Source organism: Pseudophryne corroboree, chromosome 4 (genome assembly GCF_028390025.1).
Source record: "Pseudophryne corroboree isolate aPseCor3 chromosome 4, aPseCor3.hap2, whole genome shotgun sequence".
Lineage (NCBI taxonomy): Eukaryota > Metazoa > Chordata > Amphibia > Anura > Myobatrachidae > Pseudophryne > Pseudophryne corroboree.
In genome coordinates this window covers 828702250-828728389 of record NC_086447.1, presented here as the reverse complement: position 1 = coordinate 828728389, position 26140 = coordinate 828702250, and the positions used below count along the sequence as shown (strand labels likewise).

Sequence of the window (26140 nt, the reverse complement as noted above, 5' to 3'; positions counted from 1 at the left end):
GTTCCCCAGCCGCGGAGTCTTGCATCCGTGGTCACTAGGACCCAATCTTGAATCCCGAACCTGCGGCCCTCCAATAGGTCAGACGATTGAAGCCACCACAGGAGTGAAATCCTGGTTCTTGTTGACAGAATTATCTTCTGATGCATCTGAAGGTGTGATCCGGACCACTGGTCTAAGAGATCCCACTGGAAAATCCTGGCATGGAAACGGCCAAATTGTAGGGCCTCGTAGGCCGCTACCATCTTTCCCAGTAGGCGAATGCATTGGTGAACAGACACTCGTGCAGGTTTCAGAATTTGCTTTACCATTTCCTGGATTTGTAGAGCTTTCTCCATTGGAAGGAAAACTCTCTGCACCTCGGTGTCCAGTATCATTCCCAGAAATGATAGTCTCGTTGTCGGTTCCAACTGAGATTTTGGAAAATTCAGAATCCATCCGTGCTGTTGAAGCACCGACAGAGATAGAGTAATGTCTAGTACTAGCTTTTCCCTGGACTTCGCTTTTATGAGGAGATCGTCCAGGTAAGGAATTATGTTGACTCCTTTCTTGCGAAGAAGTACCATCATCTCCGCCATCACCTTGGTGAATACCCTTGGGGCCGTGGAGAGACCAAAAGGTAACGTTTGGAATTGGTAATGACAGTCCTGTACCGCAAACCTCAGGTATGCCTGATGTGGAGGGTAGATGGAAACATGTAGGTAAGCATCCTTGATGTCCACTGACACCATAAATTCTTTTTCCTCCAAGCTGGAGATCACCGCTCTCAGGGACTCCATCTTGAACTTGAATTGTTTTAGAAACAGATTTAGAGACTTCAGGTTCAGAATTGGTCTGACCGAGCCGTCCGGCTTTGGGACCACAAAGAGGCTTGAATAAAAACCTTTTTTCTGTTGTAATTCGAGAACCAAGGAAGTTACCTCGTCTTGACACAATTTTTGTATTGCGTCCAATACCTTTGTTCTGTCTTGTACAGAAACTGGCAAGGTTGATTTGAAAAATCGGCATGGGGGAAGTTCTTGGAATTCCAACCTGTAACCCTGGGAAACAATTTGTAACACCCAAGGGTCCAGATCGGAACGACTCCAAAGTTGACTGAAAAACAGTAAGCGAGCCCCCACCCGACCATTGTCCTGCAAGGGAGCCCCAGCGTCATGCTGAGGACTTTGCAGCAGCAACAGCTGCTGGTTTCTGTTCTTGTGAAGTAGTGGGCGTGGTAGGTTTTCTTCCTCTACTGCGACCTCTGCCTGCAAAAAAGGGGTTGCCTTTCGCCTGTTTGTACCTGTTGGGCCGAAAGGACTGCATGGTGTTAGAATGATAGCCTTTCTTAGGGGGAACATACGCAGAAGGTAAAAATGCAGATTTTCCTGACGTAGTTGTGGATATCAGGGCATCCAACTTGTCACCAAAAAAGGGCCTCCCCATTATAAGGGAGCATCTTGATATTCCTTTTTGATTCAGCATCAGCATTCCAGTGACGAACCCATAAAGCTCTACGCCCTGATACCGCCATGGCGGTGGCTCTGGAACTGAGCAAACCCACATCCTACATAGCTTCGACAAAATATCCCGCCGCATCCTTGATGTGGCCAAGGGTGAGGAGAACTTCATCTCTATCCACAGTATCAATATTAACCATTAAGTTGTTGCCCACTTCTCTATCGCATTACCCACCCATGCACTAGCAATGGCGGGCCTGAGAATGGTACCATTCGCAGTAAATAAGGATTTAAAAATAGTTTCCAACTTACGGTCAGCCGGGTCCATAAGAGAAGCTGACCCGGGGCAGGCAAGGTTATTTTCTTAGAAAGTCTAGAGACTGAAGTGTCTACCACTGCAGGCGTCTCCCACCTTTTCCTATCCTCCTCAGGGAAAAGATATGCAACCCGTAAGCGTTTGGGAATAGTAAATTTCTTCTCAGGGTTAGACCAGGCTCCCTCAAAGAAATCATTCAGAGGTTTAGACGAAGGAAAAGTTATTACTTGTTTTTTATTTAGTCTAAAATAGTCCTTTTGCTCAGGTGTAGGTGTACTATCAGGAAACTCTAACACCTCTTTTATAGCAACAATCATACATTGAATGCTTTTAGCCAACTTGGGGTCTACCCCCCTTAAAATCCCTATGTCATCCGTGTCGGAAACCGTGTCAGTGTCCCCCTTCATAATCTGTGCAAGGGACCGTTTCTGGGAACCTGAGGGGACTTTTGTAGATGACCATGAAGGATCATTAAACAGGGCATCCTCTACAGACTGTCTCCAATAAATAGTCTGCTGTTCAGAGTCAGAAAACTTTTGTGCTAACATAGAAATATTACTCTGCAATCTGGTCACCCACTCTGGCTCCTTCTGGGATGGAAGAGCTATTACAGTACCCACTTGTGCATCCATAATAGGTTCCTCCGGAGAGGACTCCCCCCCCCCCCCCCCCCCCCCGCTGTCAGACATGACACACGCGTGTACAGTCACACACAGCCCCCTTACACACAGGAGCTAATGGGGACAGACCCACCGTAAGGCCCAGTAGAGGAACACATGGGGATTTGCCAGCTCACACTCAGCTGTAAATTAGAAAAGTGTGAAACACACTCACAACGCTGATTTATATTATTAATAATTATAAGCTTCTTCCCTGAACAGTGTACTTGTATTTCCAGAGAAGTGCAGCGTGGATCCTCTCAACAGCGTCTGCAGGGAAAAAATGGCGCTGAGTGAGTGAGCTGAACAGCCTGAGAAGAAGCTCCGCCCCCTAAAATGGCGCGTTTTCTCTGAGGCAGGGGAATTATTTTACTGGCCTCCCCACGAGTGGGGAGACATTATATATATATATATATATATATATATATATATATATATATATATACACACACACACCGCTCTATTGGGTCTGGCACTCCTCGTACCCGCAGGGAATCTGCTCCGTTGCCCTCCTTGAGCAGAATAGCTCTATGTATGGTGAGTAGAAGGCGGCACTCAGGAGACTTTCGTAAACGTAGAAAACGTGCTTTAATGTATCAACGTTTCGGGAGACGCACTCCCTTCCTCAAGACACAGCAAGACAAGTGACAAACAGTGCAAAAACGTACTTAAATACCTTACCATCCCCTGGCTCGGTCACCTCCGTCACGGCCAGCGGCGTCCCGGTCCACGGAGCCCACACTTCCGGATTCGGCTAAGCCCGCCCCTTCCGGATGACGTCATTCCGTTGCCGAGCGACGCGGCCGCGGGGAGGGCCCACACGAGCAAGAGACCAGCGTTGTCATGGGGATGTGTTGCTGTAGCAACAAAACAAAACGAGAAAAACATAAACAACAGTGCAGATATGACCACTTGCGTGGATATGTAATCAAATACTTAAAAACCCATGGTGCCTGATGACACACACACTGCATTCGCAATGTGTGATATAGAGAACACTATGCCATATGAACAATTGTGTATATAAAAAAATATATAACATAAAAAATAAAAAATAATAAAAATAGAAAGTGAAGTGTTAAAAACATCCGGACACATGCTGCTAACTTTACTGTAAATGACATTGTTGGGTAAACTTATAAAAATATATATATACCCTGCTGGTCCCCAAACCTCTGTCCTCGATATACGGCCTACAGAGGGGGGGGGGGGGGGGGGGGGGGGGAAGAGAGCGGAGAATCTAACACAAATCCATGGGCCACAATGCGTGGACCTGCATGGAGCATTATAATGCCGGGAGAATGGATACTCTCTTTCAAGTACTTAACCCTAAGCCTACATCCTAGCTCAGAGAAAGCAACTCAAGCTTAAAATAAGAATTTACTTACCGATAATTCTATTTCTCATAGTCCGTAGTGGATGCTGGGGACTCCGTAAGGACCATGGGAATAGCGGCTCCGCAGGAGACTGGGCACATCTAAAGAAAGCTTTAGGACTATCTGGTGTGCACTGGCTCCTCCCCCTATGACCCTCCTCCAAGCCTCAGTTAGGATACTGTGCCCGGACGAGCGTACACAATAAGGAAGGATTTTGAATCCCGGGTAAGACTCATACCAGCCACACCAATCACACCGTATAACCTGTGATCTGAACCCAGTTAACAGCATGATAACAGAGGAGCCTCTGAAAGATGGCTCACAACAATAATAACCCGATTTTTGTAACAATAACTATGTACAAGTATTGCAGACAATCCGCACTTGGGATGGGCGCCCAGCATCCACTACGGACTATGAGAAATAGAATTATCGGTAAGTAAATTCTTATTTTCTCTAACGTCCTAAGTGGATGCTGGGGACTCCGTAAGTACCATGGGGATTATACCAAAGCTCCCAAACGGGCGGGAGAGTGCGGATGACTCTGCAGCACCAAATGAGAGAACTCCAGGTCCTCCTCAGCCAGGATATAAATTTTGTAGAATTTTACAAACGTATTTGCTCCTGACCAAGTAGCTGCTCTGCAAAGTTGTAAAGCCGAGACCCCTCGGGCAGCCGCCCAAGATGAGCCCACCTTCCTTGTGGAGTGGGCATTTACAGATTTTTGGCTGTGGCAGGCCTGCCACAGAATGTGCAAGCTGAATTGTACTACAAATCCAACGAGCAATAGTCTGCTTAGAAGCAGGAGCACCCAGCTTGTTGGGTGCATACAGGATAACAGCGAGTCAGATTTCCTGACTCCAGCCGTCCTGGAAACATATATTTTCAGGGCACTGACAACGTCTAGCAACTTGGAGGCCTCCAAGTCCCTAGTAGCCGCAGGCACCACCAATAGGTTGGTTCAGGTGAAACGCTGAAACCACCTTGGGGAGAAACTGAGGACGAGTCCTCAATTCCGCCCTGTCCGAATGGAAAATCAGATAAGGGCTTTTTCAGGATAAAGCCGCCAATTCTGACACGCGCCTGGCCCAGGCCAGGGCCAACAGCATGACCACTTTTCATGTGAGATATTTTAACTCCACAGATTTAAGTGGTTCAAACCAATGTGACTTTTGGAACCCAAAACTACATTGAGATCCCAAAGTGCCACTGGAGGCACAAAAGGAGGCTGTATATGCAGTACCCCTTTTACAAACGTCTGAACTTCAGGGACTGAAGTTAGTTCTTTTTTGGAAGAAAATTGACAGGGCCGAAATTTGAACCTTAATGGACCCCAATTTCAGGCCCATAGACACTCCTGTTTGCAGGAAATGTAGGAATCGACCCAGTTGAATTTCCTCCGTCGGGCCTTACTGGCCTCGCACCACGCAACATATTTTCGCCAATTGCGGTGATAATGTTTTTGCGGTTACATCCTTCCTGGCTTTGATCAGGATAGGGATGACTTCATCCGGAATGCCTTTTTTCCTTCAGGGGCCGGCGTTCAACCGCCATGCCGTCAAACGCAGCCGCGGTAAGTCTTGGAACAGACAGGGTCCTTGCTGGAGCAGGTCCCTTCTTAGAGGTAGAGGCCACGGATCTTCCGTGAGCATCTCTTGAAGTTCTGGTTACCAAGTCCTTCTTGGCCAATCCGGAACCACGAATATAGAGCTTACTCCTCTCCATCTTATCAATCTCAGTACCTTGGGTATGAGAGGCAGAGGAGGGAACACATACCCTGACTGGTACACCCACGGTGTTACCAGAGCGTCTACAGCTTATTGCCTGAGGGTCCCTGGACCTGGCGCAATACCTGTCGAGTTTTTAATCATGTGGAAGACTTCTGGGTGAAGTCCCCACTCTCCCGGGTGGAGGTCGTGCTGAGGAAGTCTGCTTCCCAGTTGTCCACTCCCGGAATGAATACTGCTGACAGTGCTATCACATGATTTTCCACCCAGCGAAGAATCCTTGCAGCTTCTGCCATTGCCCTCCTGCTTCTTGTGCCACCCTGTCTGTTTACGTGGGTGACTGCCGTGATGTTGTCCGACTGGATCAACACCGGCTGACCTTGAAGCAGAGGTCTTGCTAAGCTTAGAGCATTGTAAATGTCCCTTAGCTTCAGGATATTTATGTGAAGTGATGTCTCCAGGCTTGACCATAAGCCCTGGATATTCCTTCCCTGTGTGACTGCTCCCCAGCCTCGCAGGCTGGCATCCGTGGTCACCAGGACCCAGTCCTGAATACCTAATCTGCGGCCCTCTAGAAGATGAGCACTCTGCAACCACCACAGGAGGGACACCCTTGTCCTTGGTGACAGGGTTATCCGCTGATGCATCTGAAGATGCGACCCGGACCATTTGTCCAGCAGGTCCCACTGGTGCGTGGAATCTGTCGAATGGGATTGCTTCGTAGGAAGCCACCATTTTACCCAGAACCCTTGTGCATTGAGACTTGGCTCGGTTTTAGGAGGTTCCTGACTAGCTCGGATAACTCCCTGGCTTTCTCCTCCGGGAGAAACACCTTTTTCTGGACTGTGTCCAGGATCATCCCTAGGAACAGAAGACACGTCGTCGGAACCAGGTGCGATTTTGGAATATTGAGAATCCAATCGTGCTGCCGCAACACTACCTGAGATAGTGCTACACCGACCTCCAACTGTTCCCTGGATCTTACCCTTATCAGGGAATTGTCCAAGTAAGGGATAACTAAAATTCACTTCCTTCGAAGGAATATCATCATTTCGGCCATTACCTTGGTAAAGACCCGGGGTGCCGTGGACCATCCATACGGCAGCGTCTGAACTGATAGTGACAGTTCTGTACCATAAACCTGAGGTACCCTTGGTGAGAAGGGTAAATTTTGACATGAAGGTAAGCATCCTTGATGTCCCGAGACATCATGTAGTCCCCTTCTTCCAGGTTCGCAATCACTGCTCTGAGTGACTCAATCTTGAATTTGAACCTCTGTATGTAAGTGTTCAAAGATTTTAGATTTAGAATCGGTCTCACCGAGCCGTCCGGCTTCGGTACCACAACAGTGTGGAATAATACCCCGTTCCCTGTTGCAGGAGGGGTATCTTGATTATCACCTGCTGGGAATACAGCTTGTGAATGGCTTCCAAAACTGTCTCCCTGTCAGAAGGAGACATCGGTAAAGCCGACTTTAGGAAACGGCGAGGGGGAGACGTCTCGAATTCTAATTTGTACCCCTGAGATATCACCTGAAGGATCCAGGGGTCTACTTGCGAGTGAGCCCACTGCGCGCTGAAATTCATTGAGACGGGCCCCCCACCGTGCCTGATTCTGCTTGTAAAGCCCCAACGTATACTGAGGGCTTGGCAGAGGCGGGAGAGGGTTTCTGTTCCTGGGAACTGGCTGATTTCTGCAGCCTTTTTCCTCTCCCTCTGTCACGGGGCAGAAATGAGGAACCTTGTCCACGAAAAGACTGCGCCTGATAATACGGCGTCTTCTCATGTTGAGAGGCAACCTGGGGTACAAACGTGGAATTCCCAGCTGTTGCCGTGGCCACCAGGTCTGAAAGACCGACCCCAAATAACTCCTCCCCTTAATAAAGCAATACTTCCAAATGCCGTTTGGAATACGCATCACCTGACCACTGACGTGTCCATAACCCTCTACTGGTAGAAATGGACAACGCGCTTAGACTTGATGCCAGTCGGCAAATATTCCGCTGTGCATCACGCATATATAGAAATGCATCTTTTAAATGCTCTATAGGCAAAAATATACTGTCCCTATCTAGGGTATCAATATTTTCAGTCAGGGAATCCGACCACGCCAACCCAGCACTGCACATCCAGGCTGAGGCGATTGCTGGTCGCAGTATAACACCAGCATGTGTGTAAATACCTTTTAGGATACCCTCCTGCTTTCTATCAGCAGGATCCTTAAGGGCGGCCATCTCAGGCGAAGGTAGAGCCCTTACAAGCGTGTGAGCGCTTTATCCACCCTAGGGGGTGTTTCCCAACGCACCCTAACCTCTGGCGGGAAAGGATATAATGCCAATAACATTTTAGAAATTATCAGTTGTTATCGGGGGAAACCCACGCATCATCACACACCTCATTTAATTTCTCAGATTCAGGAAAACTACAGGTAGTTTTTCCTCACCGAACATAATACCCTTTTTTGGTGGTACTCGTATTATCAGAAATGTGTAAAACATTTTTCATTGCCTCAATCATGTAACGTGTGGCCCTACTGGAAGTCACATTCGTCTCTTCACCGTCGACACTGGAGTCAGTATCCGTGTCGGCGTCTATATCTGCAATCTGAGGTAACGGGCGCTTTAGAGCCCCTGACGGCCTATGAGACGTCTGGACAGGCACAAGCTGAGTAGCCGGCTGTCTCATGTCAACCACTGTCTTTTATACAGAGCTGACACTGTCACGTAATTCCTTCCAACAGTTCATCCACTCAGGTGTCGACCCCCTAGGGGGTGACATCACTATTACAGGCAATCTGCTCCGTCTCCACATCATTTTTCTCCTCATACATGTCGACACAAAAGTACCGACATACAGCACACACACAGGGAATGCTCTGATAGAGGACAGGACCCCACTAGCCCTTTGGGGAGACAGAGGGAGAGTTTGCCAGCACACACCAGAGCGCTATATATATACAGGGATAACCTTATATAAGTGTTTTTCCCCTTATAGCTGCTGTATAGTTAATACTGCGCCTAATTAGTGCCCCCCTCTCTTTTTTAACCCTTTCTGTAGTGTAGTGACTGCAGGGGAGAGCCAGGGAGCTTCCCTCCAACGGAGCTGTGAGGGAAAATGGCGCCAGTGTGCTGAGGAGATAGGCTCCGCCCCCTTATCGGCGGCCTTATCACCCGTTTTTCTATGTATTCTGGCAGGGGTTAAATGCATCCATATAGCCCAGGAGCTATATGTGATGCATTTTTTGCCATCCAAGGTGTTTTTATTGCGTCTCAGGGCGCCCCCCACCAGCGCCCTGCACCCTCAGTGACCGAAGTGTGCTGAGAGCAATGGCGCACAGCTGCAGTGCTGTGCGCTACCTTGTTGAAGACAGGACGTCTTCTGCCGCCGATTTTCCGGACCTCTTCTGCCTTCTGGCTCTGTAAGGGGGCCGGCGGCGCGGCTCTGGGACCCATCCAAGCTGGGCCTGTGATCGTCCCTCTGGAGCTAATGTCCAGTAGCCTAAGAAGCCCAATCCACTCTGCACGCAGGTGAGTTCGCTTCTTCTCCCCTTAGTCCCTCGATGCAGTGAGCCTGTTGCCAGCAGGTCTCACTGAAAATAAAAAACCTAATCTAAAACTTTCACTAAGAAGCTCAGGAGAGCCCCTAGTGTGCACCCTTCTCGTTCGGGCACAGAGATCTAACTGAGGCTTGGAGGAGGGTCATAGGGGGAGGAGCCAGTGCACACCAGATAGTCCTAAAGCTTTCTTTAGATGTGCCCAGTCTCCTGCGGAGCCGCTATTCCCATGGTCCTTACGGAGTCCCCAGCATCCACTTAGGACGTTAGAGAAATATTCATTTAAGCCACGGGGGTGGATCGTATCTAGCTTATGGATCCATCTCGCCTCCAATTGCAACAATTTTTTTGCTCGGTTGCTGCCTCGTAATGAATCAGGAACCTGATCCACTATTTTGTAGCGAACTGAGGCAAGACTGTGGCGCATCTGGGCAAAATGGCGTGCCACAGGTTGTTCGCTGCTCCCTGACACTAGTGCTGCCCTGATCGCCGACCTATGTTGGGCCATCCGTTCTTTAAATAGACACTGGGTCTTGCCCACATAATACAGACTGCAGGGACAAATATGCACATAAATTACATACATGGAGCTACACGTCAATGGTTTTAGGATTCTCATCTTTTTCCCAGTATGTGGGTGTGAGATGGAATCCCCCGTCAGCATGTAGCTGCACGTAGTGCAGCCCAGGCATTTAAAGCAGCCTGCCTTACGTGTCAAGAAATGTGTTGTGGGCCGTGCCTTTGTAAAACCCGTGACATCGTTCTTGACTACCAGGTCTTTGATGTTGGAGTTGCGAGTGTAACAGGGCATTATTCTGCTATTCTTTAAGCTTGCTAGATTGGGATCTGAAGTGATCATGAGCCACAATTGCTTAACTTTTCTGTTGGTCCTTCTACTTGAGGTATTGAACTGGTTTACCCAGGCGATTTTAGGGACAGAGGGCACTGGATCTTGAACCTGTAGTAGTTCCTGTCTACTTAGGGATAGAGCCCTGGTGCGCGCTTTCTTCAAAAGACCTGGCGGGTAGCCCCTCTGTAGAAATCTGTTAGTCAAGATTTCTAACTGTGCCTCCAGTTCCTCAGGGGCGCTGGTGATTCTGCACACCCTGAGGAACTGGGAATATGGTAAGCCCTGAATTAAAGCTGGGGGGTGGAAGCTGTCATATCTGAGGAGTGTGTTGCGGTCCGTGGGCTTGGAGTATAATGTAGTCTGCAACACACCTCCTCGCACCAGGATCTTCGTGTCCAAAAAACATAATTCAGACCTATGGGTGGTCAGGGTGAACTTAATCGAGCTGGATGTGTTGTTGTGGGCCTCTACTATTTTGACCAGGGATCCCTCGTCCCCAGTCCAAAACAGCAGGAGATCATCTATATACCTCGTATATAGGAAAATGGACCTGGCAATCTCAACATCCTCAAAGAAAGTTTGTCTCTCCACCTCCCACATGTATGTGTTGGCTAGCGATGGGGCCACTGCTGACCCCATCGCACAGCCGGTCTTCTGAAGGAAGAACCTGCCATTAAACAAAAAGTAATTATGGCTAAGGGTATACTCCAGTAGATTAACAAACAAATCCACATCCGGGCCCGTGTACCTGGGATTATTGGTAATAAGGTGTCTCACGGCTACTAGCCCGGCCTGGTGTGGGATGCATGTGTAGAGGCTGGCCACGTCAAGCGTGGCCAGTTACGTGCCCGGTGGAATGGGCCCTAGCTGTGCAAACTGTCTTAACAACGTACTTGTGTCTTTCAAGTGTGTGGGGGTGGCTTGGATGCAAGGTTGCAAAAAAAAGTCTAAATATCTAGAAATCGGCTCACATAGTGAGCCTCTGGCTGAGATAATGGGGCGCCCAGGCGGATGCTGCGCATCCTTATGGAGCTTGGGAATTGAATAGAAAACAGGGACTACTGGGTGTGGGCACAGCAATTTGATATATATGTCATGGGTAATCAACCCCTCCTCTTTGGCATGTGATAACATCTGCTCTAATTCTACCTTGAACTGGGCGATCGGATCCCCATCTAGCAAAACATACGTCTGACTATCTGAAAGCAGTCGATCGCATTCCGCTATGTAATCATCAGTATCTAATATGACAATGGCACCCCCTTTATCAGCGCCCCTGATGATGATGTCCTGTCTGGCGCTCAAATCTTGGAGGGCGCCATGTTCTTCTTTGGACATGTTCCTATATACATGCGGGGGAGGATCGTCCTGCAGATGTTCCAACATCCGTGTAAATGTTTTAATGGCCGCATTTTGCGACACCGGGTCAAACTGTGTACCAGAGGTCAGTCCTTTTATCAGCGGCATAGACGTCCCTTTTTGTCTATGATCAACATGCTTGTCAAAATGCTCTTTGAGTTTTAAACTTCTGTTGAATTTATACGTTTCAACCTTCCATTGGTCATCCTCTGGTGATTTGGTGGGTACATACGACAGTCCTCTACTCAGGACAGCTGATTCTGCTGTCGTTAGTACTGAATGTGATAAATTGAAGATTAAGTCCGACGCGGCCTGGGTTGTCTTCCTCCCTGCCTGCCGCCTCGACTGGCCACCCCGTCTGGTGGGTTTCTTCTTTTGCCGGAGGCCAGTGCCCGGGTGACCGCCCCTAAAGGGACACCTTGAGAAGACACAGCTGAATCAGAAACCGCTGTGTCATCCGTTTCACTTGCAGAGGTGCTTGCTTGAGGTCTCGTGCCCTCTGTCCCTAAAATCGCCTGGGTAAACCAGTTCAATACCTCAAGTAGAAGGACCAACAGAAAAGTTAAGCAATTGTGGCCCATGATCACTTCAGATCCCAATCTAGCAAGCTTAAAGAATAGCAGAATAATGCCCTGTTACACTCGCAGCTCCAACATCAAAGACCTGGTAGTCAAGAACGATGTCACGGGTTTTACAAAGGCACGGCCCACAACACATTTCTTGACACGTAAGGCAGGCTGCTTTAATTGCCTGGGCTGCACTACGTGCAGCTACATGCTGACGGGGGATTCCATCTCACACCCACATACTGGGAAAAAGATGAGAATCCTAAAACCAATGACGTGTAGCTCCATGTATGTAATTTATGTGCTGATTTGTCCCTGCAGTCTGTATTATGTGGGCAAGACCCAGTGTCTATTTAAAGAACGGATGGCCCAACATAGGTCGGCGATCAGGGCAGCACTAGTGTCAGGGAGCAGCGAACAACCTGTGACACGCCATTTTGCCCAGATGTGCCACAGTCTTGCCTCAGTTCGCTACAAAATAGTGGATCAGGTTCCTGATTCAATACGAGGCGGCAACCGAGCAAAAAAATTGTTGCAATTGGAGGCGAGATGGATCCATAAGCTAGATACGATCCACCCCCGTGGCTTAAATGAATATTTAAGCTCGAGTTGCTTTCTCTGAGCTAGGATGTAGGCTTAGGGTTAAGTACTTGAAAGAGAGTATCCATTCTCCCGGCATTATAATGCTCCATGCAGGTCCACGCATTGTGGCCCATGGATTTGTGTTAGATTCTCCCCTCTCTTCCCCCCCCCCCCCCCCTCTGTAGGCCGTATATCGAGGACAGAGGTTTGGGGACCTGCAGGGTATATATATATTTTTATAAGTTTACCCAACAATGTCATTTACAGTAAAGTTAGCAGCATGTGTCCGGATGTTTTTAACACTTCACTTTCTATTTTTATTATTTTTTTATTTTTTATGTTATATATTTTTTTATATACACAATTGTTCATATGGCATAGTGTTCTCTATATCACACATTGCGAATGCAGTGTGTGTCATCAGGCACCATGGGTTTTTAAGTATTTGATTACATATCCACGCAAGTGGTCATATCTGCACTGTTGTTTATGTTTTTCTCGTTTTGTTTTGTTGCTACAGCAACACATCCCCATGACAACGCTGGTCTCTTGCTCGTGTGGGCCCTCCCCGCGGCCGCGTCGCCCGGCAACGGAATGACGTCATCCGGAAGGGGCGGGCTTAGCCGAATCCGGAAGTGCGGGCTCCGTGGACCGGGACGCCGCTGGCCGTGACGGAGGTGACCGAGCCAGGGGATGGTAAGGTATTTAAGTACGTTTTTGCACTGTTTGTCACTTGTCTTGCTGTGTCTTGAGGAAGGGAGTGCGTCTCCCGAAACGTTGATACATTAAAGCACGTTTTCTACGTTTACGAAAGTCTCCTGAGTGCCGCCTTCTACTCACCATATATATATATAAACAAACAAGGAAGAAGAAGCGGCACTCAGCGTCTTAATCAAAAATAGAAAAGTGTATTCACAACACCATCTTAAACCAACGTTTCGGGACATGCAGGTCCCTTTGTCAAGGTGACAAAGGGACCTGCGTGTCCCGAAACGTTGGTTTAAGATGGTGTTGTGAATACACTTTTCTATTTCTGATTAAGACGCTGAGTGCCGCTTCTTCTTCCTTGTTTGTTTATCCACTGCTGCTGAGAGGGCACCGGCACATTTTTGAATATTGAAAACGGAGTGCTGATCCACGTCCATTCCCTGTATGTATGTGTGTGTGTGTGTGTGTGTGTGTGTGTGTGTGTGTGTGTGTGTGTGTGTACAGTATTTAAGCCAGCAGAGAGGTAATATGTCACTCAGAGCGCGCGCCCCCCTCCGCGCGCTCTGCACCCACTGAGAGACATGGCGCACTGCGTCCCGCTGCGCTGGTACCTTAATTAGCCGCCACGATGGCCGGAGGACCGCTCTGCCGGACTCCGGTGAATACTCACCCCTCTTCTGGCTCTGTTAGGGGGTGGCGGCAGTGCTGTGGGAGTGAACCACGAGCCATGGGTGAGCTGTGTTCAGTTCCCTCATGAGCTAATGGTGTCCTGTCAGCGGAGACTAGAACCATTAAACAAATTGAGAAGTTGGCTCTAATCCCCCCCCCCTAAATCCCACGAAGCAGGGAAGCTGTTGCCAGCAGCTTCTCTGTAAAATAAAAAACCTAACAAAATCTTTACCAGCAAAGCTCTGTAGAGCTCCACCAGAGTGCGTCCAGTCTCCTGGTCACATTTTCTAAACTGAGGTCTGGAGGAGGGGCAGAGGGAGGAGCCAGTTCACACTAGTTAAAAAGTCTTAAAGTCCCGAAGGCTTCTGTGGAACCGTCTATACCCCATGGTATTAAAATGGACCCCAGCGTCCTCTAGAACGTAAGAGAAAGAACAGGTGGCTAACTATTAATATAAACGCTCATTTCCTTTAAGATAAATACTTTTTAAAGTTTATAACAGTAGTATAAAAAGTGATCCACAGAATAAGGGGTGTTAACGGCATACATACGCTGGGCATAGAGGGTAGTTAAAGAAAGGCAAAGGGGCAGAAGGAAAATAAAATGATCCAGTATGGCAACAGAGAAGGATTGAGAAACCATAATTCTATAGTATACTAATCACAATGATAATCACTGCACCTTGCAGGAGGATGTCACTGCTTGTTCATCATGACTGGATCCAGCTAACAATAGTTATGCTGTGGAACATTTGATTTACATTCACACGTATAGTGTGTATATATGTATAAATACCTCCAACTCCACCAGCGCTGCAGTGACTGCGTCAGTTGCAAGGTCACCGGCCTGTAACTTTTCAATTGCCTGTTGACGAACAGTAAATGTTACATTTTTGCAAGACAAGTCAGTGAGCAGACAGAATGTTGGAAACATGCATTCTACTCTTTACCAGCAATGGTATATAAACAGCCTCTTCTAAATCGCTGTCCTTTTACAACTAGAAATGTGGGTTGCAGATAATTAGTACACTTAAAATACCCTTTTCACACTGCTGATAAAACCCGGGCAATTGCTGTGATATCTCGGGTCAATGGAAAAGGTTTAATCCAGGTCCAACGACCCGGGAATCCAACAGGGTTAACTTGCAGGGTTGGTTCCGGGAAGGACACGGGTTAAGGGGCAGTGTAAATGGGTAAGCCAGGTCATCTGACCCAGCTCCTGCTTACAGCATTGGGAGAACTACGAGCATGCTGCTTCCTAATTCCTGCATCGCTGACAATGATCCAGGGTCGGGCTAGTGACGTGAGGGAGCTGACCCGGTGTATCTACTGGGGCTGAGACTCCCGGTGTTACTGCGCCCGTATGCAGTGTAAATGGCTCTGACCCGGGTAAAATCCAGGGAGTAAATTTACTAAGGTGGGAGATTTTTAGAACTGGTGATGTTGCCCATAGCAACCAAGCAGATTATATCTATTATCTGCTATAAGCAGCTAGATAAATGGTAAGTAGAATCTGATTGGTTGCCATGGGCAACATCACCAGTTCTAAAAATCTCCCACCTTAGAAAATGTACCCCCAGGTCAGAGCCGCGATAGAAAGGGGCCAGTCCCGGGTCTAACCTGGTTTTGAACTGTGTTCCAAATCTTAGGTCACACCCGGGACTTATGTGGAAAAGGAGTAAAATAAGAATTTACTCACCGGTAATTCTATTTCTCGTAGTCCGTAGTGGATGCTGGGTACTCCGTAAGGACCATGGGGAATAGACGGGCTCCGCAGGAGACTGGGCACTCTTTAAAGAAAGATTAGGTACTACATCTGGTGTGCACTGGCTCCTCCCTCTATGCCCCTCCTCCAGACCTCAGTTAGGGTAACTGTGCCCGGAAGAGCTGACATTACTAGGAAAGGATTTGGAATCCAGGGTAAGACTCATACCAGCCACACCAATCACACCGTACAACTTGTGATAACTATACCCAGTTAACAGTATGAACAACAGCTGAGCCTCATTAAACAGATGGCTCAGAACAATAACCCTATAGTTAAGCAATAACTATATACAAGTATTGCAGAAGTCCGCACTTGGGACGGGCTCCCAGCATCCACTACGGACTACGAGAAATAGAATTACCGGTGAGTAAATTCTTATTTTCTCTGACGTCCTAGTGGATGCTGGGAACTCCGTAAGGACCATGGGGATTATACCAAAGCTCCCAAACGGGCGGGAGAGTGCGGATGACTCTGCAGCACCGAATGAGCAAACTCAAGGTCCTCCTCAGCCAGGGTATCAAACTTGTAGAACTTTGCAAATGTGTTTGAACCCGACCAAGTAGCCGCTCGGCAAAGCTGTAAAGCCGAGACCCCTCGGGCAGCCGCCCAAGAAGAGCCCACCTTCCTCGTGGAATGGGCTTTGACTGATTTAGGATGCGGCAGTCCAGCCGCAGAATGTGCAAGTTGAATCGTGCAACAGATCCAGCGAGCAATAGTCTGCTTAGAAGCAGGAGCACCCAGCTTGTTGGGTGCATGCAGGATAAACAGCGAGTCAGTTTTTCTGACTCTAGCCATCCTGGAAACATAGATTTTCAGGGCCCGGACTACATCCAGCAACTTGGAAGCCTCCAAGTCCCGAGTAGCCGCAGGCACCACAATAGGTTGGTTCAAATGAAACACTGATACCACCTTAGGGAGAAATTGGGGACGAATCCTCAATTCAGCCCTGTCCATATGGAAGATCAGATAGGGGCTTTTACATGACAAAGCCGCCAATTCTGACACACGCCTAGCCGAAGCCAAGGCCAAAAGCATGACCACTTTCCACGTGAGATATTTCAACTCCACGGTCTGAAGTGGCTCAAACCAATGAGATTTTAGGAAATCCAACACAACGTTGAGATCCCAAGGTGCCACTGGAGGCACAAAAGGGGGCTGAATATGCAGCACTCCCTTAACAAACGTCTGAACTTCAGGCAGTGAAGCCAATTCTTTTTGAAAGAAAATAGACAGGGCCGAAATCTGGACTTTTATGGATCCCAATTTTAGGCCCATAGTCACTCCTGACTGTAGGAAGTGCAGAAATCGACCCAGCTGAAATTCCTCTGTTGGGGCCTTCATAGCCTCACACCAAGCAACATATTTTCGCCATATACGGTGATAATGTTTTGCTGTCACATCCTTCCTAGCTTTTATCAGCGTAGGAATGACTTCAACCGGAATGCCCTTTTCCATCAGGATCCGGCGTTCAACCGCCATGCCGTCAAACGCAGCCGCGGTAAGTCTTGGAACAGACAGGGCCCCTGCTGTAGCAGGTCCTGTCGGGGCGGCAGAGGCCAAGGGTCCTCTGCGATCATATCTTGTAGTTCCGGGTACCAAGTTCTTCTTGGCCAATCCGGAACGATGAGTATAGTTCTTACTCCTCTCTTTCTTATTATCCTCAGTACCTTTGGTATGAGAGGAAGAGGAGGGAACACATAAACCGACTGGTACACCCACGGTGTCACTAGAGCGTCCACAGCTATCGCCTGAGGGTCCCTTGACCTGGCGCAATATCTTTTTAGCTTTTTGTTGAGGCAGGACGCCATCATGTCCACCTGTGGGCTTTCCCAACGATTTACAATCAGCTGGAAGACTTCTGGATGAAGTCCCCACTCTCCCGGGTGGAGGTCGTGCCTGCTGAGGAAGTCTGCTTCCCAGTTGTCTACTCCCGGAATGAACCCTGCTGACAGTGCTATCACGTGATTTTCCGCCCATCGGAGAATCCTTGTGGCTTCTGCCATTGCCATCCTGCTTCTTGTGCCGCCCTGTCGGTTTACATGGGAGACCGCCGTGATGTTGTCTGACTGAATCAGCACCGGCTGGTTTTGAAGCAGGGGTTTTGCTTGACTTAGGGCATTGTAAATGGCCCTTAGTTCCAGAATATTTATGTGTAGGGAAGTCTCCTGACTCGACCATTGTCCTTGGAAGTTTCTTCCCTGAGTGACTGCCCCCCAACCTCGGAGGCTTGCATCCGTGGTCACCAGGACCCAGTCCTGTATGCCGAATCTGCGGCCCTCGAGAAGATGAGCACTCTGCAGCCACCACAGCAGAGACACCCTGGCCCTTGGGGACAGGGTGATCAGCCGATGCATCTGAAGATGCGATCCGGACCACTTGTCTAACAGATCCCACTGAAAGATTCTTGCATGGAACCTGCCGAAGGGAATTGCTTCGTAAGAAGCTACCATCTTTCCCAGGACTCGCGTGCAGTGATGCACCGACACCTGTTTTGGTTTCAGGAGGTCTCTGACCAGAGATGACAACTCCTTGGCCTTCTCCTCCGGGAGAAACACCTTCTTCTGTTCTGTGTCCAGAATCATACCCAAGAACAGCAGACGCGTCGTAGGAACCAGCTGCAACTTTGGGATATTCAGAATCCAGCCGTACTGTCGTAGCACTTCCTGAGATAGTGCTACTCCGACCAACAACTGCTCCATGGACCTCGCCTTTATAAGGAGATCGTCCAAGTACGGGATAATTATAACTCCCTTCTTCCGAAGGAGTATCATCATTTCGGCCATTACCTTGGTAAATACCCTCGGTGCCGTGGACAGACCAAACGGCAACGTCTGGAATTGGTAATGGCAGTCCTGTACCACAAATCGGAGGTACTCCTGGTGAGGTGGGTAAATGGGGACATGTAGGTAAGCATCCTTGATGTCCAGTGATACCATATAATCCCCCTCTTCCAACCGTCTGGTTTCGGTACCACAAACATTGTGGAATAGTAACCCCGTCCCTGTTGAAGGAGGGGAACTTTGATTATCACCTGCTGAAGGTACAGCTTGTGAATTGCCGCCAGTACTACCTCCCTGTCTTTGGGAGTAGCTGGCAAGGCTGATTTGACGTAACGGCGAGGGGGAGACGTCTCGAACTCCAGCTTGTATCCCTGAGATACCACTTGTAGTACCCAGAGATCCACCTGTGAGCGAACCCACTGGTCGCTGAAGTTCCGGAGACGGGCCCCCACCGCACCTGGCTCCACCTGTGGAGCCCCAGCGTCATGCGGTGGACTTAGTGGAAGCAGGGGAGGATTTTTGTTCCTGGGAACTGGCTGTCTGGTGCAGCTTTTTCCCTCTACCCCTGCCTCTGGGCAGAAAGGACGCGCCTCTAACCCGCTTGCCTTTCTGAGGCCGAAAGGACTGTACTTGATAATACGGTGCTTTCTTAGGCTGTGAGGGAACCTGAGGTAAAAAAGTCGACTTCCCAGCTGTTGCTGTGGATACGAGGTCCGAGAGACCGTCCCCAAACAATTCCTCACCCTTATAAGGCAAAATTTCCATGTGCCTTTTAGAATCAGCATCACCTGTCCACTGCCGAGTCCATAATACTCTCCTGGCAGAAATGGACATTGCATTAATTCTAGATGCCAGCCGGCAAATGTCCCTCTGTGCATCCCTCATATATAAGACTACGTCTTTAATATGCTCTATGGTTAGCAAAATAGTGTCCCTGTCAAGGGAATCAATGTTATCAGACAGGGAATCAGACCACGCTGCTGCAGCACTACACATCCATGCTGAAGCAATAGCAGGTCTCAGTATAGTACCTGAGTGTGTATACACAGACTTCAGGATAGCCTCCTGCTTTCTATCTGCAGGCTCCTTTAAGGCGGCCGTATCCTGAGAAGGCAGTGCCACCTTTTTTGATAAGCGTGTGAGCGCCTTGTCCACCTTAGGGGATGTCTCCCAGCGTAACCTATCCGTTGGCGGGAAAGGGTACGCCATTAGTAACCGCTTAGAAATCACTAGTTTCTTATCTGGGGAACCCCACGCTTCTTCACACTATTCATTTAACTCATCAGATGGGGGAAAGTCACTGGCTGCTTTTTCTCCCCAAACATAATACCCTTTTTTGTGGTAACCGGGTTAATGTCAGAAATGTGCAACACATTTTTCATTGCCGTAATCATGCATCGGATGGCCCTAGTGGATTGTACATTTGTCTCATCCTCGTCGAAACTGGAGTCAGACTCCGTGTCGACATCTGTGTCTGCCATCTGAGGTAGCGGGCGTTTTTGAGCCCCTGATGGCCTCTGAGATGCCTGGGCAGGCGCGGGCTGAGATGCCGGCTGTCCCAAAACTGCGTCATCGAACCTTTTATGCAAGGAGTTGACACGGTCGGTTAATACCTTCCACATATCCATCCACTCTGGTGCCGGCCCCGCAGGGGGCGACATCACACTTATCGGCACCTGCTCCGCCTCCACGTAAGCGTCCTCATCAAACATGTCGACACAGCCGTACCGACACACCGCACACACACACACAGGGAATGCTCTGACTGAGGACAGGACCCCACAAAGTCCTTTGGGGAGACAGAGAGAGAGAGTATGCCAGCACACACCAGAGCGCTATATAACAGAGGGATTTACACTATACACAAAGTGAATTTTCCCCCAATAGCTGCTTATATCACAATTTGCGCCTAAATTTATGTGCCCCCCCTCTCTTTTTTACCCTTTCTGTAGTGTATACTGCAGGGGAGAGCCTGGGAAGCGTCCTACCAGCGGAGGTGTGAAGAGAAAATGGCGCTGGCTGTGCTGAGGAAGATAGCCCCGCCCCTTCAGCGGCGGGCTTCTCCCGCTTTTTTAATGATAATTATGGCGGGGGATTAGGCACATATACAGTTTAGAACTGTATTATGTGCATTTTGCCACTTAAGGTATACTAATTGCAGCGCAGGGCGCCCCCCCCCCTAGCGCCCTGCACCCACCAGCGACCGGAGCGTGTGGTGTGCTGTGGGAGCAATGGCGCACAGCTGCAGTGCTGTGCGCTACCTTATTGAAGACCGGAGTCTTCAGCCGCCGATTTTCTCCGGAATCTTCCGTCTTCTGGCTCTGCAAGGGGGACGGCGGCGCGGCACCGGGAACGGACGATCGAGGTCGGGCCCTGTGTTCGATCCCTCTGGAGCTAATGGTGTCCAGTAGCCTTAGAAGCACAAGCTAGCTGCAAGCAGGTAGGTTTGCTTCTCTCCCCTAAGTCCCACGTAGCAGTGAGTCTGTTGCCAGCAGATCTCACTGAAAATAAAAAACCTAACAAATACTTTCTTTATAGTGAACTCAGGAGAGCCCACTAAGTGCATCCAGCTCTGGCCGGGCACAGATTCTAACTGAGGTCTGGAGGAGGGGCATAGAGGGAGGAGCCAGTGCACACCAGATGTAGTACCTAATCTTTCTTTAAAGAGTGCCCAGTCTCCTGCGGAGCCCGTCTATTCCCCATGGTCCTTACGGAGTACCCAGCATCCACTAGGACGTCAGAGAAAATTATAGTTTAATAGAACGTATGAAACAGGCAATGTTTGATTACGCTGAATTGAAATATAAAGCTAAAAGCGCCACCAATCCCACCTCCACTCCATCTTGTGCCTAGTGCATTTGGTTATGGGTTTATTTCACATAATCTAATTTCTGTCTTGCTTACATAAGTATTTCAATTGCAAATGAGTTTAAGAAGGAAAACAGAAATTGTAACGTAACGCAGAGACAACATGCAACAAGCAAACTTAACCACAAAAACATGCTCACTTTCCCGGAATTCAAAGATCCCGTTTGGGAAACTGAGCCTGTAACCAAGAGAATAATGGATGTCTGGCATGGTAATATCATGATTTTCAGGCGGCGATGGACATTTTAGCGATTACAGAATTGGTACGGACGTGGGTGAAACGTGCCACTGCACGAAGGTCAGACTGCTCCCACATTAGTGCGTATGAACAGGAAATATTGCCTTAACAAAAGGACGGCGAGCCTAGTAAAAGCCGTTACTCATTGCTAAATCCTTCCCTTACTCCACATAAATATCCTCCTGCAGGTTTCCTGTGCCATATCTGTCTCCTCATTTGCCAAGCTTACATTTTAGCTGGCTCCTGAAACAAGGGAGAAATTCAGACGTTGTCCCTCTCAAGCACACGCCAGCTGTAATCATTTCCCCATAAAATACATTTTCTACCATGTGCTTTAGGTATTCAGCACTAGTCAAAGGATTCATTTTCCTCCAAGCCAAGTCAGGCGGTACAGACGAATGAAAGTACAGGTTATGTAATAAAGATGCTGTTGTGAGACAAAGAATTCTGAAAGAAAGTGCCTCACTTGCTCTGGCCGGTGTACTGAAAGACTCCTGCCTCTCAGAGATGGAACCACATACTTTTCTGGTGTGTAATACACTGGCATGTGCGTACAATTTGAATTACAAAGAGTAAAATGAATTACACACACATATATACTGAAAATATATGCATTCTTTTCATGCACGACAACCTTATTTCCTTTGCTTCGATGTACAAATGCCAAAACACAGACTAAAACAATGTTAGCATTTGCTTGTAGGTAAAAGAGAAACAAAAATACAGGCAACTGCCACAAATAGGAACCATTTGGACCACCTAGGCTGGTGTATGCTCTTTAGTTTTTCTTGGAAGACTCTTAAAGGGGTTGTCCACTCTTGGACAAGCTCCTACTTTATGACTTACATGGAGAAAATAGGACAGAGCCGTGTCCGGACCGTTGCTGGGGTGGGTCGCGGCGGCTGCATGACATCACACACAGCCACTGCAACCAAAAACATGGCTGGTAGCCGTTTGCCTCGGCAGCTAGGCTGCGTAGGCAGGGAGCTACTCACCAGATGCGAAAGCATCACCATTATGCGATGCTTTTGCACCTCTGCGGAGGGGGAAGGGTACGGCCTGGCATGCGGTGCAGACTAGCCGTTGCTGGCCGTCCCCTCGCATGTCAGAGATTTTGATCGTAGATGTGCGTTCTTTCACATCGCCGATCAGCTCTGAATTAGGCCCTTGCTCGCCCCTGCAAATACAATTTGGTAACTAGATTCACCCCACAGCCTGCAAAATGACAGAATCTGTTTAGTTGGTACTTTCTCTCTCTCCACTGCTTGATACATGTCCCCCACAGAGAGAGAGGTAGATAGATTTTAAAGGCGGAATTCAAATGTTTCTCCGTCGGTAGTCACTAAACTGCGCCCAAACTAATCTAATCAATTGTAGTGCCGTATGGGCGCGAAGGCTGCTGGTGTCTGCATTTCAGCTCGCACCCCACAGGGTTGGCGAACTGAAATGCACAAAAAAGAGACCCGTTTGGGCGCCCAAGCGGCACTTTTCACAATCGTGCTGAGCACTTTGGCTAAGTTTAGCTGCTTTACGTGGCTAAACCTGACCCTAAAACAAAACAATTGAATTCTGCCCTAGGTGTCTTGAAAGAAAAACAACTGATATCTTAATATGCACATACATCAGAGAACTGCCGTTTCCTTGTATCCAATCTTTAAAACCTGACATTACAGAAGAGTGGAACAGAATAATGCAATCATACCTTTTTACATGCTCGTTTACAGACATGTTTATATTCCTTAGCTTTTGATTCAGAATGATATCCAGCACCTAAACATTAGCAAAACATACAGATTAAAACATTTTCTGTTTCTAGGTTACTGCAATGCTGTTCTCTATTGTGGCCTTCAGCTGTTTTGAAAGGATGGGAACTGGAGGCTAAAGTAACCTCCTCGTGATGAGACCCATATTTTGTTTGTGGAGCAACTTAAACAACCCGAAACGTAACACATATATTTAATCACTTTACTGTTGTTTACAAAGTAATTTTATGGTCGTTAAAAATATAATAGATTATAGTGAATATTAAAGGTTCGTTTAGATGAGTATTTTTAAACACTTTGATCACACAGGGCCGATTCAGAGGTGGGATGTACAGTACTACGTAGTAACCTCGACCATAGTTCAGTAAAGTAAAGGCATTTACACGAGTGTAGAAACACCCTAAAAGCATGTCTTATTAACACTAGGCCACCTATTGGCATTTTACTATGGGGTATATTCAATTAGGGTCGAAAGCTGCCGTCTGTCGAAAAGACGGCAATTTTCGACTTTTTAAGGTCGAATCGTGATTCGACCTATTCAAATCCCAGCTATTTTTATTCGCCAAGTCGGGGAATTCGACTTGTCGAATAGTATGTGAATCGGCGGTATAGCTGCCGATTCACATACTTTTGAGGGAAACGGCACCAAATTCGACAGGATGTGGCCCCATTTCCAACCATCTCAGTTCGACATAAAAAAATGTTGGACTGAGATGAGGGACCTTACAGTAGGAGAGGAGGGAGAGCCGCGGGGAGATGGGGGAGAGCAGCGGGCATACAGGGGACAGCAGCGCTACAGCAAAGCGCTGCAGGAGGATGTGTCACAGCCGCGCCGCTCACGGCAGCGTCCACCCGGCTCCAGCAAGTGAGGTCACGCTTGCTGGAGCCGGGTGGACACTGCCGTGAGGTCTGGCGGCTGTGAGACATCCTTCTGCAGCGCTGCTGTGGCGCTGCTCTCCTCCATCTGCCCGTGGCTGTCCCCGCGGGTCTCCCCCCTCTCCTCCGCTCACAGGTCTCATCTCAATTCGACCTTTTTTAAAGTCGAATTGAGACAGTGACATGCGTTGGGGTGAGGTGAGGCAGAGCCTTTCCTTCCATACTAATGTTTGTGCCAGAGTTTTGACTGTATAAAGTATATGAAAAATACAAAGAATATGTTTGAAATATCTTCTTTGCATTATTCTAATAATTTTTATAGCCAAAACTCTGGAGTAAAAAGTCTATGGCAGGTGAGGCAGTGCCTCACCTATGTATCCTTTCCACACATCTCTAATCAAAACTCACCAAATTTCCAGGCGTTTATACTGCTGCACCTGTGTATAATGCCCAGATATTGTATGTAAATCTGGCTCTGGTGCTAGCTAGTCCTCCTGAGCTATTAAGATCACCGCACGTCCCTGAATTGAGATGGGATTGAATAGGGGTTGTCAGTTCCATTCCGACAAATGCATGTCGGAATGGATCCAACCCTAATTGAATATACTCCTAAGTGTCTTCAGGCTATGATGTAACTATATATATTGTGTTCATAATAGCATCAGCATGTATCTTATTCCTGAACGTTTATTTATATAGTTCCGGTACAGGCAGCACATAGTAGACATTAAGCTATTATTATTGGATAAAGGGTCATCTAGCATACTTAGGACTATGGCAGGCTGTATTAGACATAAAGCTATTATTCTGAGCACAGGCCTGTGTCTATGGTAGCTTCCGGAATGTGGTGTATATAGTAAAAATAAGATTTTAAACCTACCGGTAAATCTTTTTCTCCTAGTCCGTAGAGGATGCTGGGGGACTCCGTAAGGACCATGGGGTATAGACGGGCTCCGCAGGAGACATGGGCACTATAAAGAACTTTAGATGGGTGTGCACTGGCTCCTCCCTCTATGCCCCTCCTCCAGACCTCAGTTAGAGAAACTGTGCCCAGAGGAGACGGACAGTACGAGGAAAGGATTTTTGTTAATCTAAGGGCAAGATTCATACCAGCCCACACCATCCACGCCGTATAACCTGGAATATACGCAACCAGTTAACAGTATGAACAAAACAGTATCAGCTAACGACTGATCCCAACTGTAACATAACCCTTATGTAAGCAACAACTATATACAAGTCATGCAGAAATATGTCCGCACTGGGACGGGCGCCCAGCATCCTCTACGGACTAGGAGAAAAAGATTTACCGGTAGGTTTAAAATCTTATTTTCTCTTACGTCCTAGAGGATGCTGGGGACTCCGTAAGGACCATGGGGATTATACCAAACCTCCAGACCGGGCGGGAGAGTGCGGATGACTCTGCAGCACCGATTGAGCAAACAGGAGGTCCTCCTCAGCCAAGGTATCAAACTTGTAGAATTTAGCAAAAGTGTTTGACCCCGACCAAGTCGCCGTTCGGCAAAGCTGTAAAGCCGAGACGCCTCGGGCAGCCTCCCAAGAAGAGCCCACCTTCCTAGTGGAGTGGGCCTTTACCGAATTTGGCAACGGCAATCCAGCCGTAGAATGAGCTTGCTGAATCGTGTTACAGATCCAGCGAGCAATAGTCTGCTTAGAAGCAGGAGCACCAACTTTGTTGGCTGCATACAGGAAAAACAGTGCCTCTGTTTTCCTAATCCGAGCCGTCCTGGCTACGTAAATTTTTAAGGCCCTGACTACATCAAGGGACTTGGAATCCTCCAAGTCTCCCGTAGCCACAGGCACCACAATAGGTTGGTTCATATGAAACGATGACACCACCTTAGGCAAAAATTGAGGACGAGTCCTCAACTCTGCTCTATCCACATGGAAAATGAGATAGGGGCTCTTATGAGACAGAGCCGCCAATTCGGACACCCGCCTTGCAGATGCCAAGGCCAACAACATGACCACCTTCCAAGTGAGAAATTTTAATTCAACTGTTTGAAGAGGTTCACACCAGTGAGATT

At 48.2% G+C, this 26140-nt stretch overlaps 1 protein-coding gene across 2 annotated transcripts in view; it reads right to left on the bottom strand.

The window, feature by feature from the left end:
- TASP1 (taspase 1) overlaps positions 1–26140 on the bottom strand; it is a 547122-nt gene that overhangs the window by 445165 nt on the left and 75817 nt on the right. For both annotated transcript variants that reach the window (XM_063918540.1, XM_063918539.1), the window contains exons 4-5: positions 23156–23223; positions 14596–14664 (exon numbers count right to left, since the gene is read on the bottom strand). In XM_063918540.1, the coding sequence (XP_063774610.1) occupies positions 14596–14664; positions 23156–23223 (137 nt within the window). The remainder of the gene's footprint in view (positions 1–14595; positions 14665–23155; positions 23224–26140) is intronic.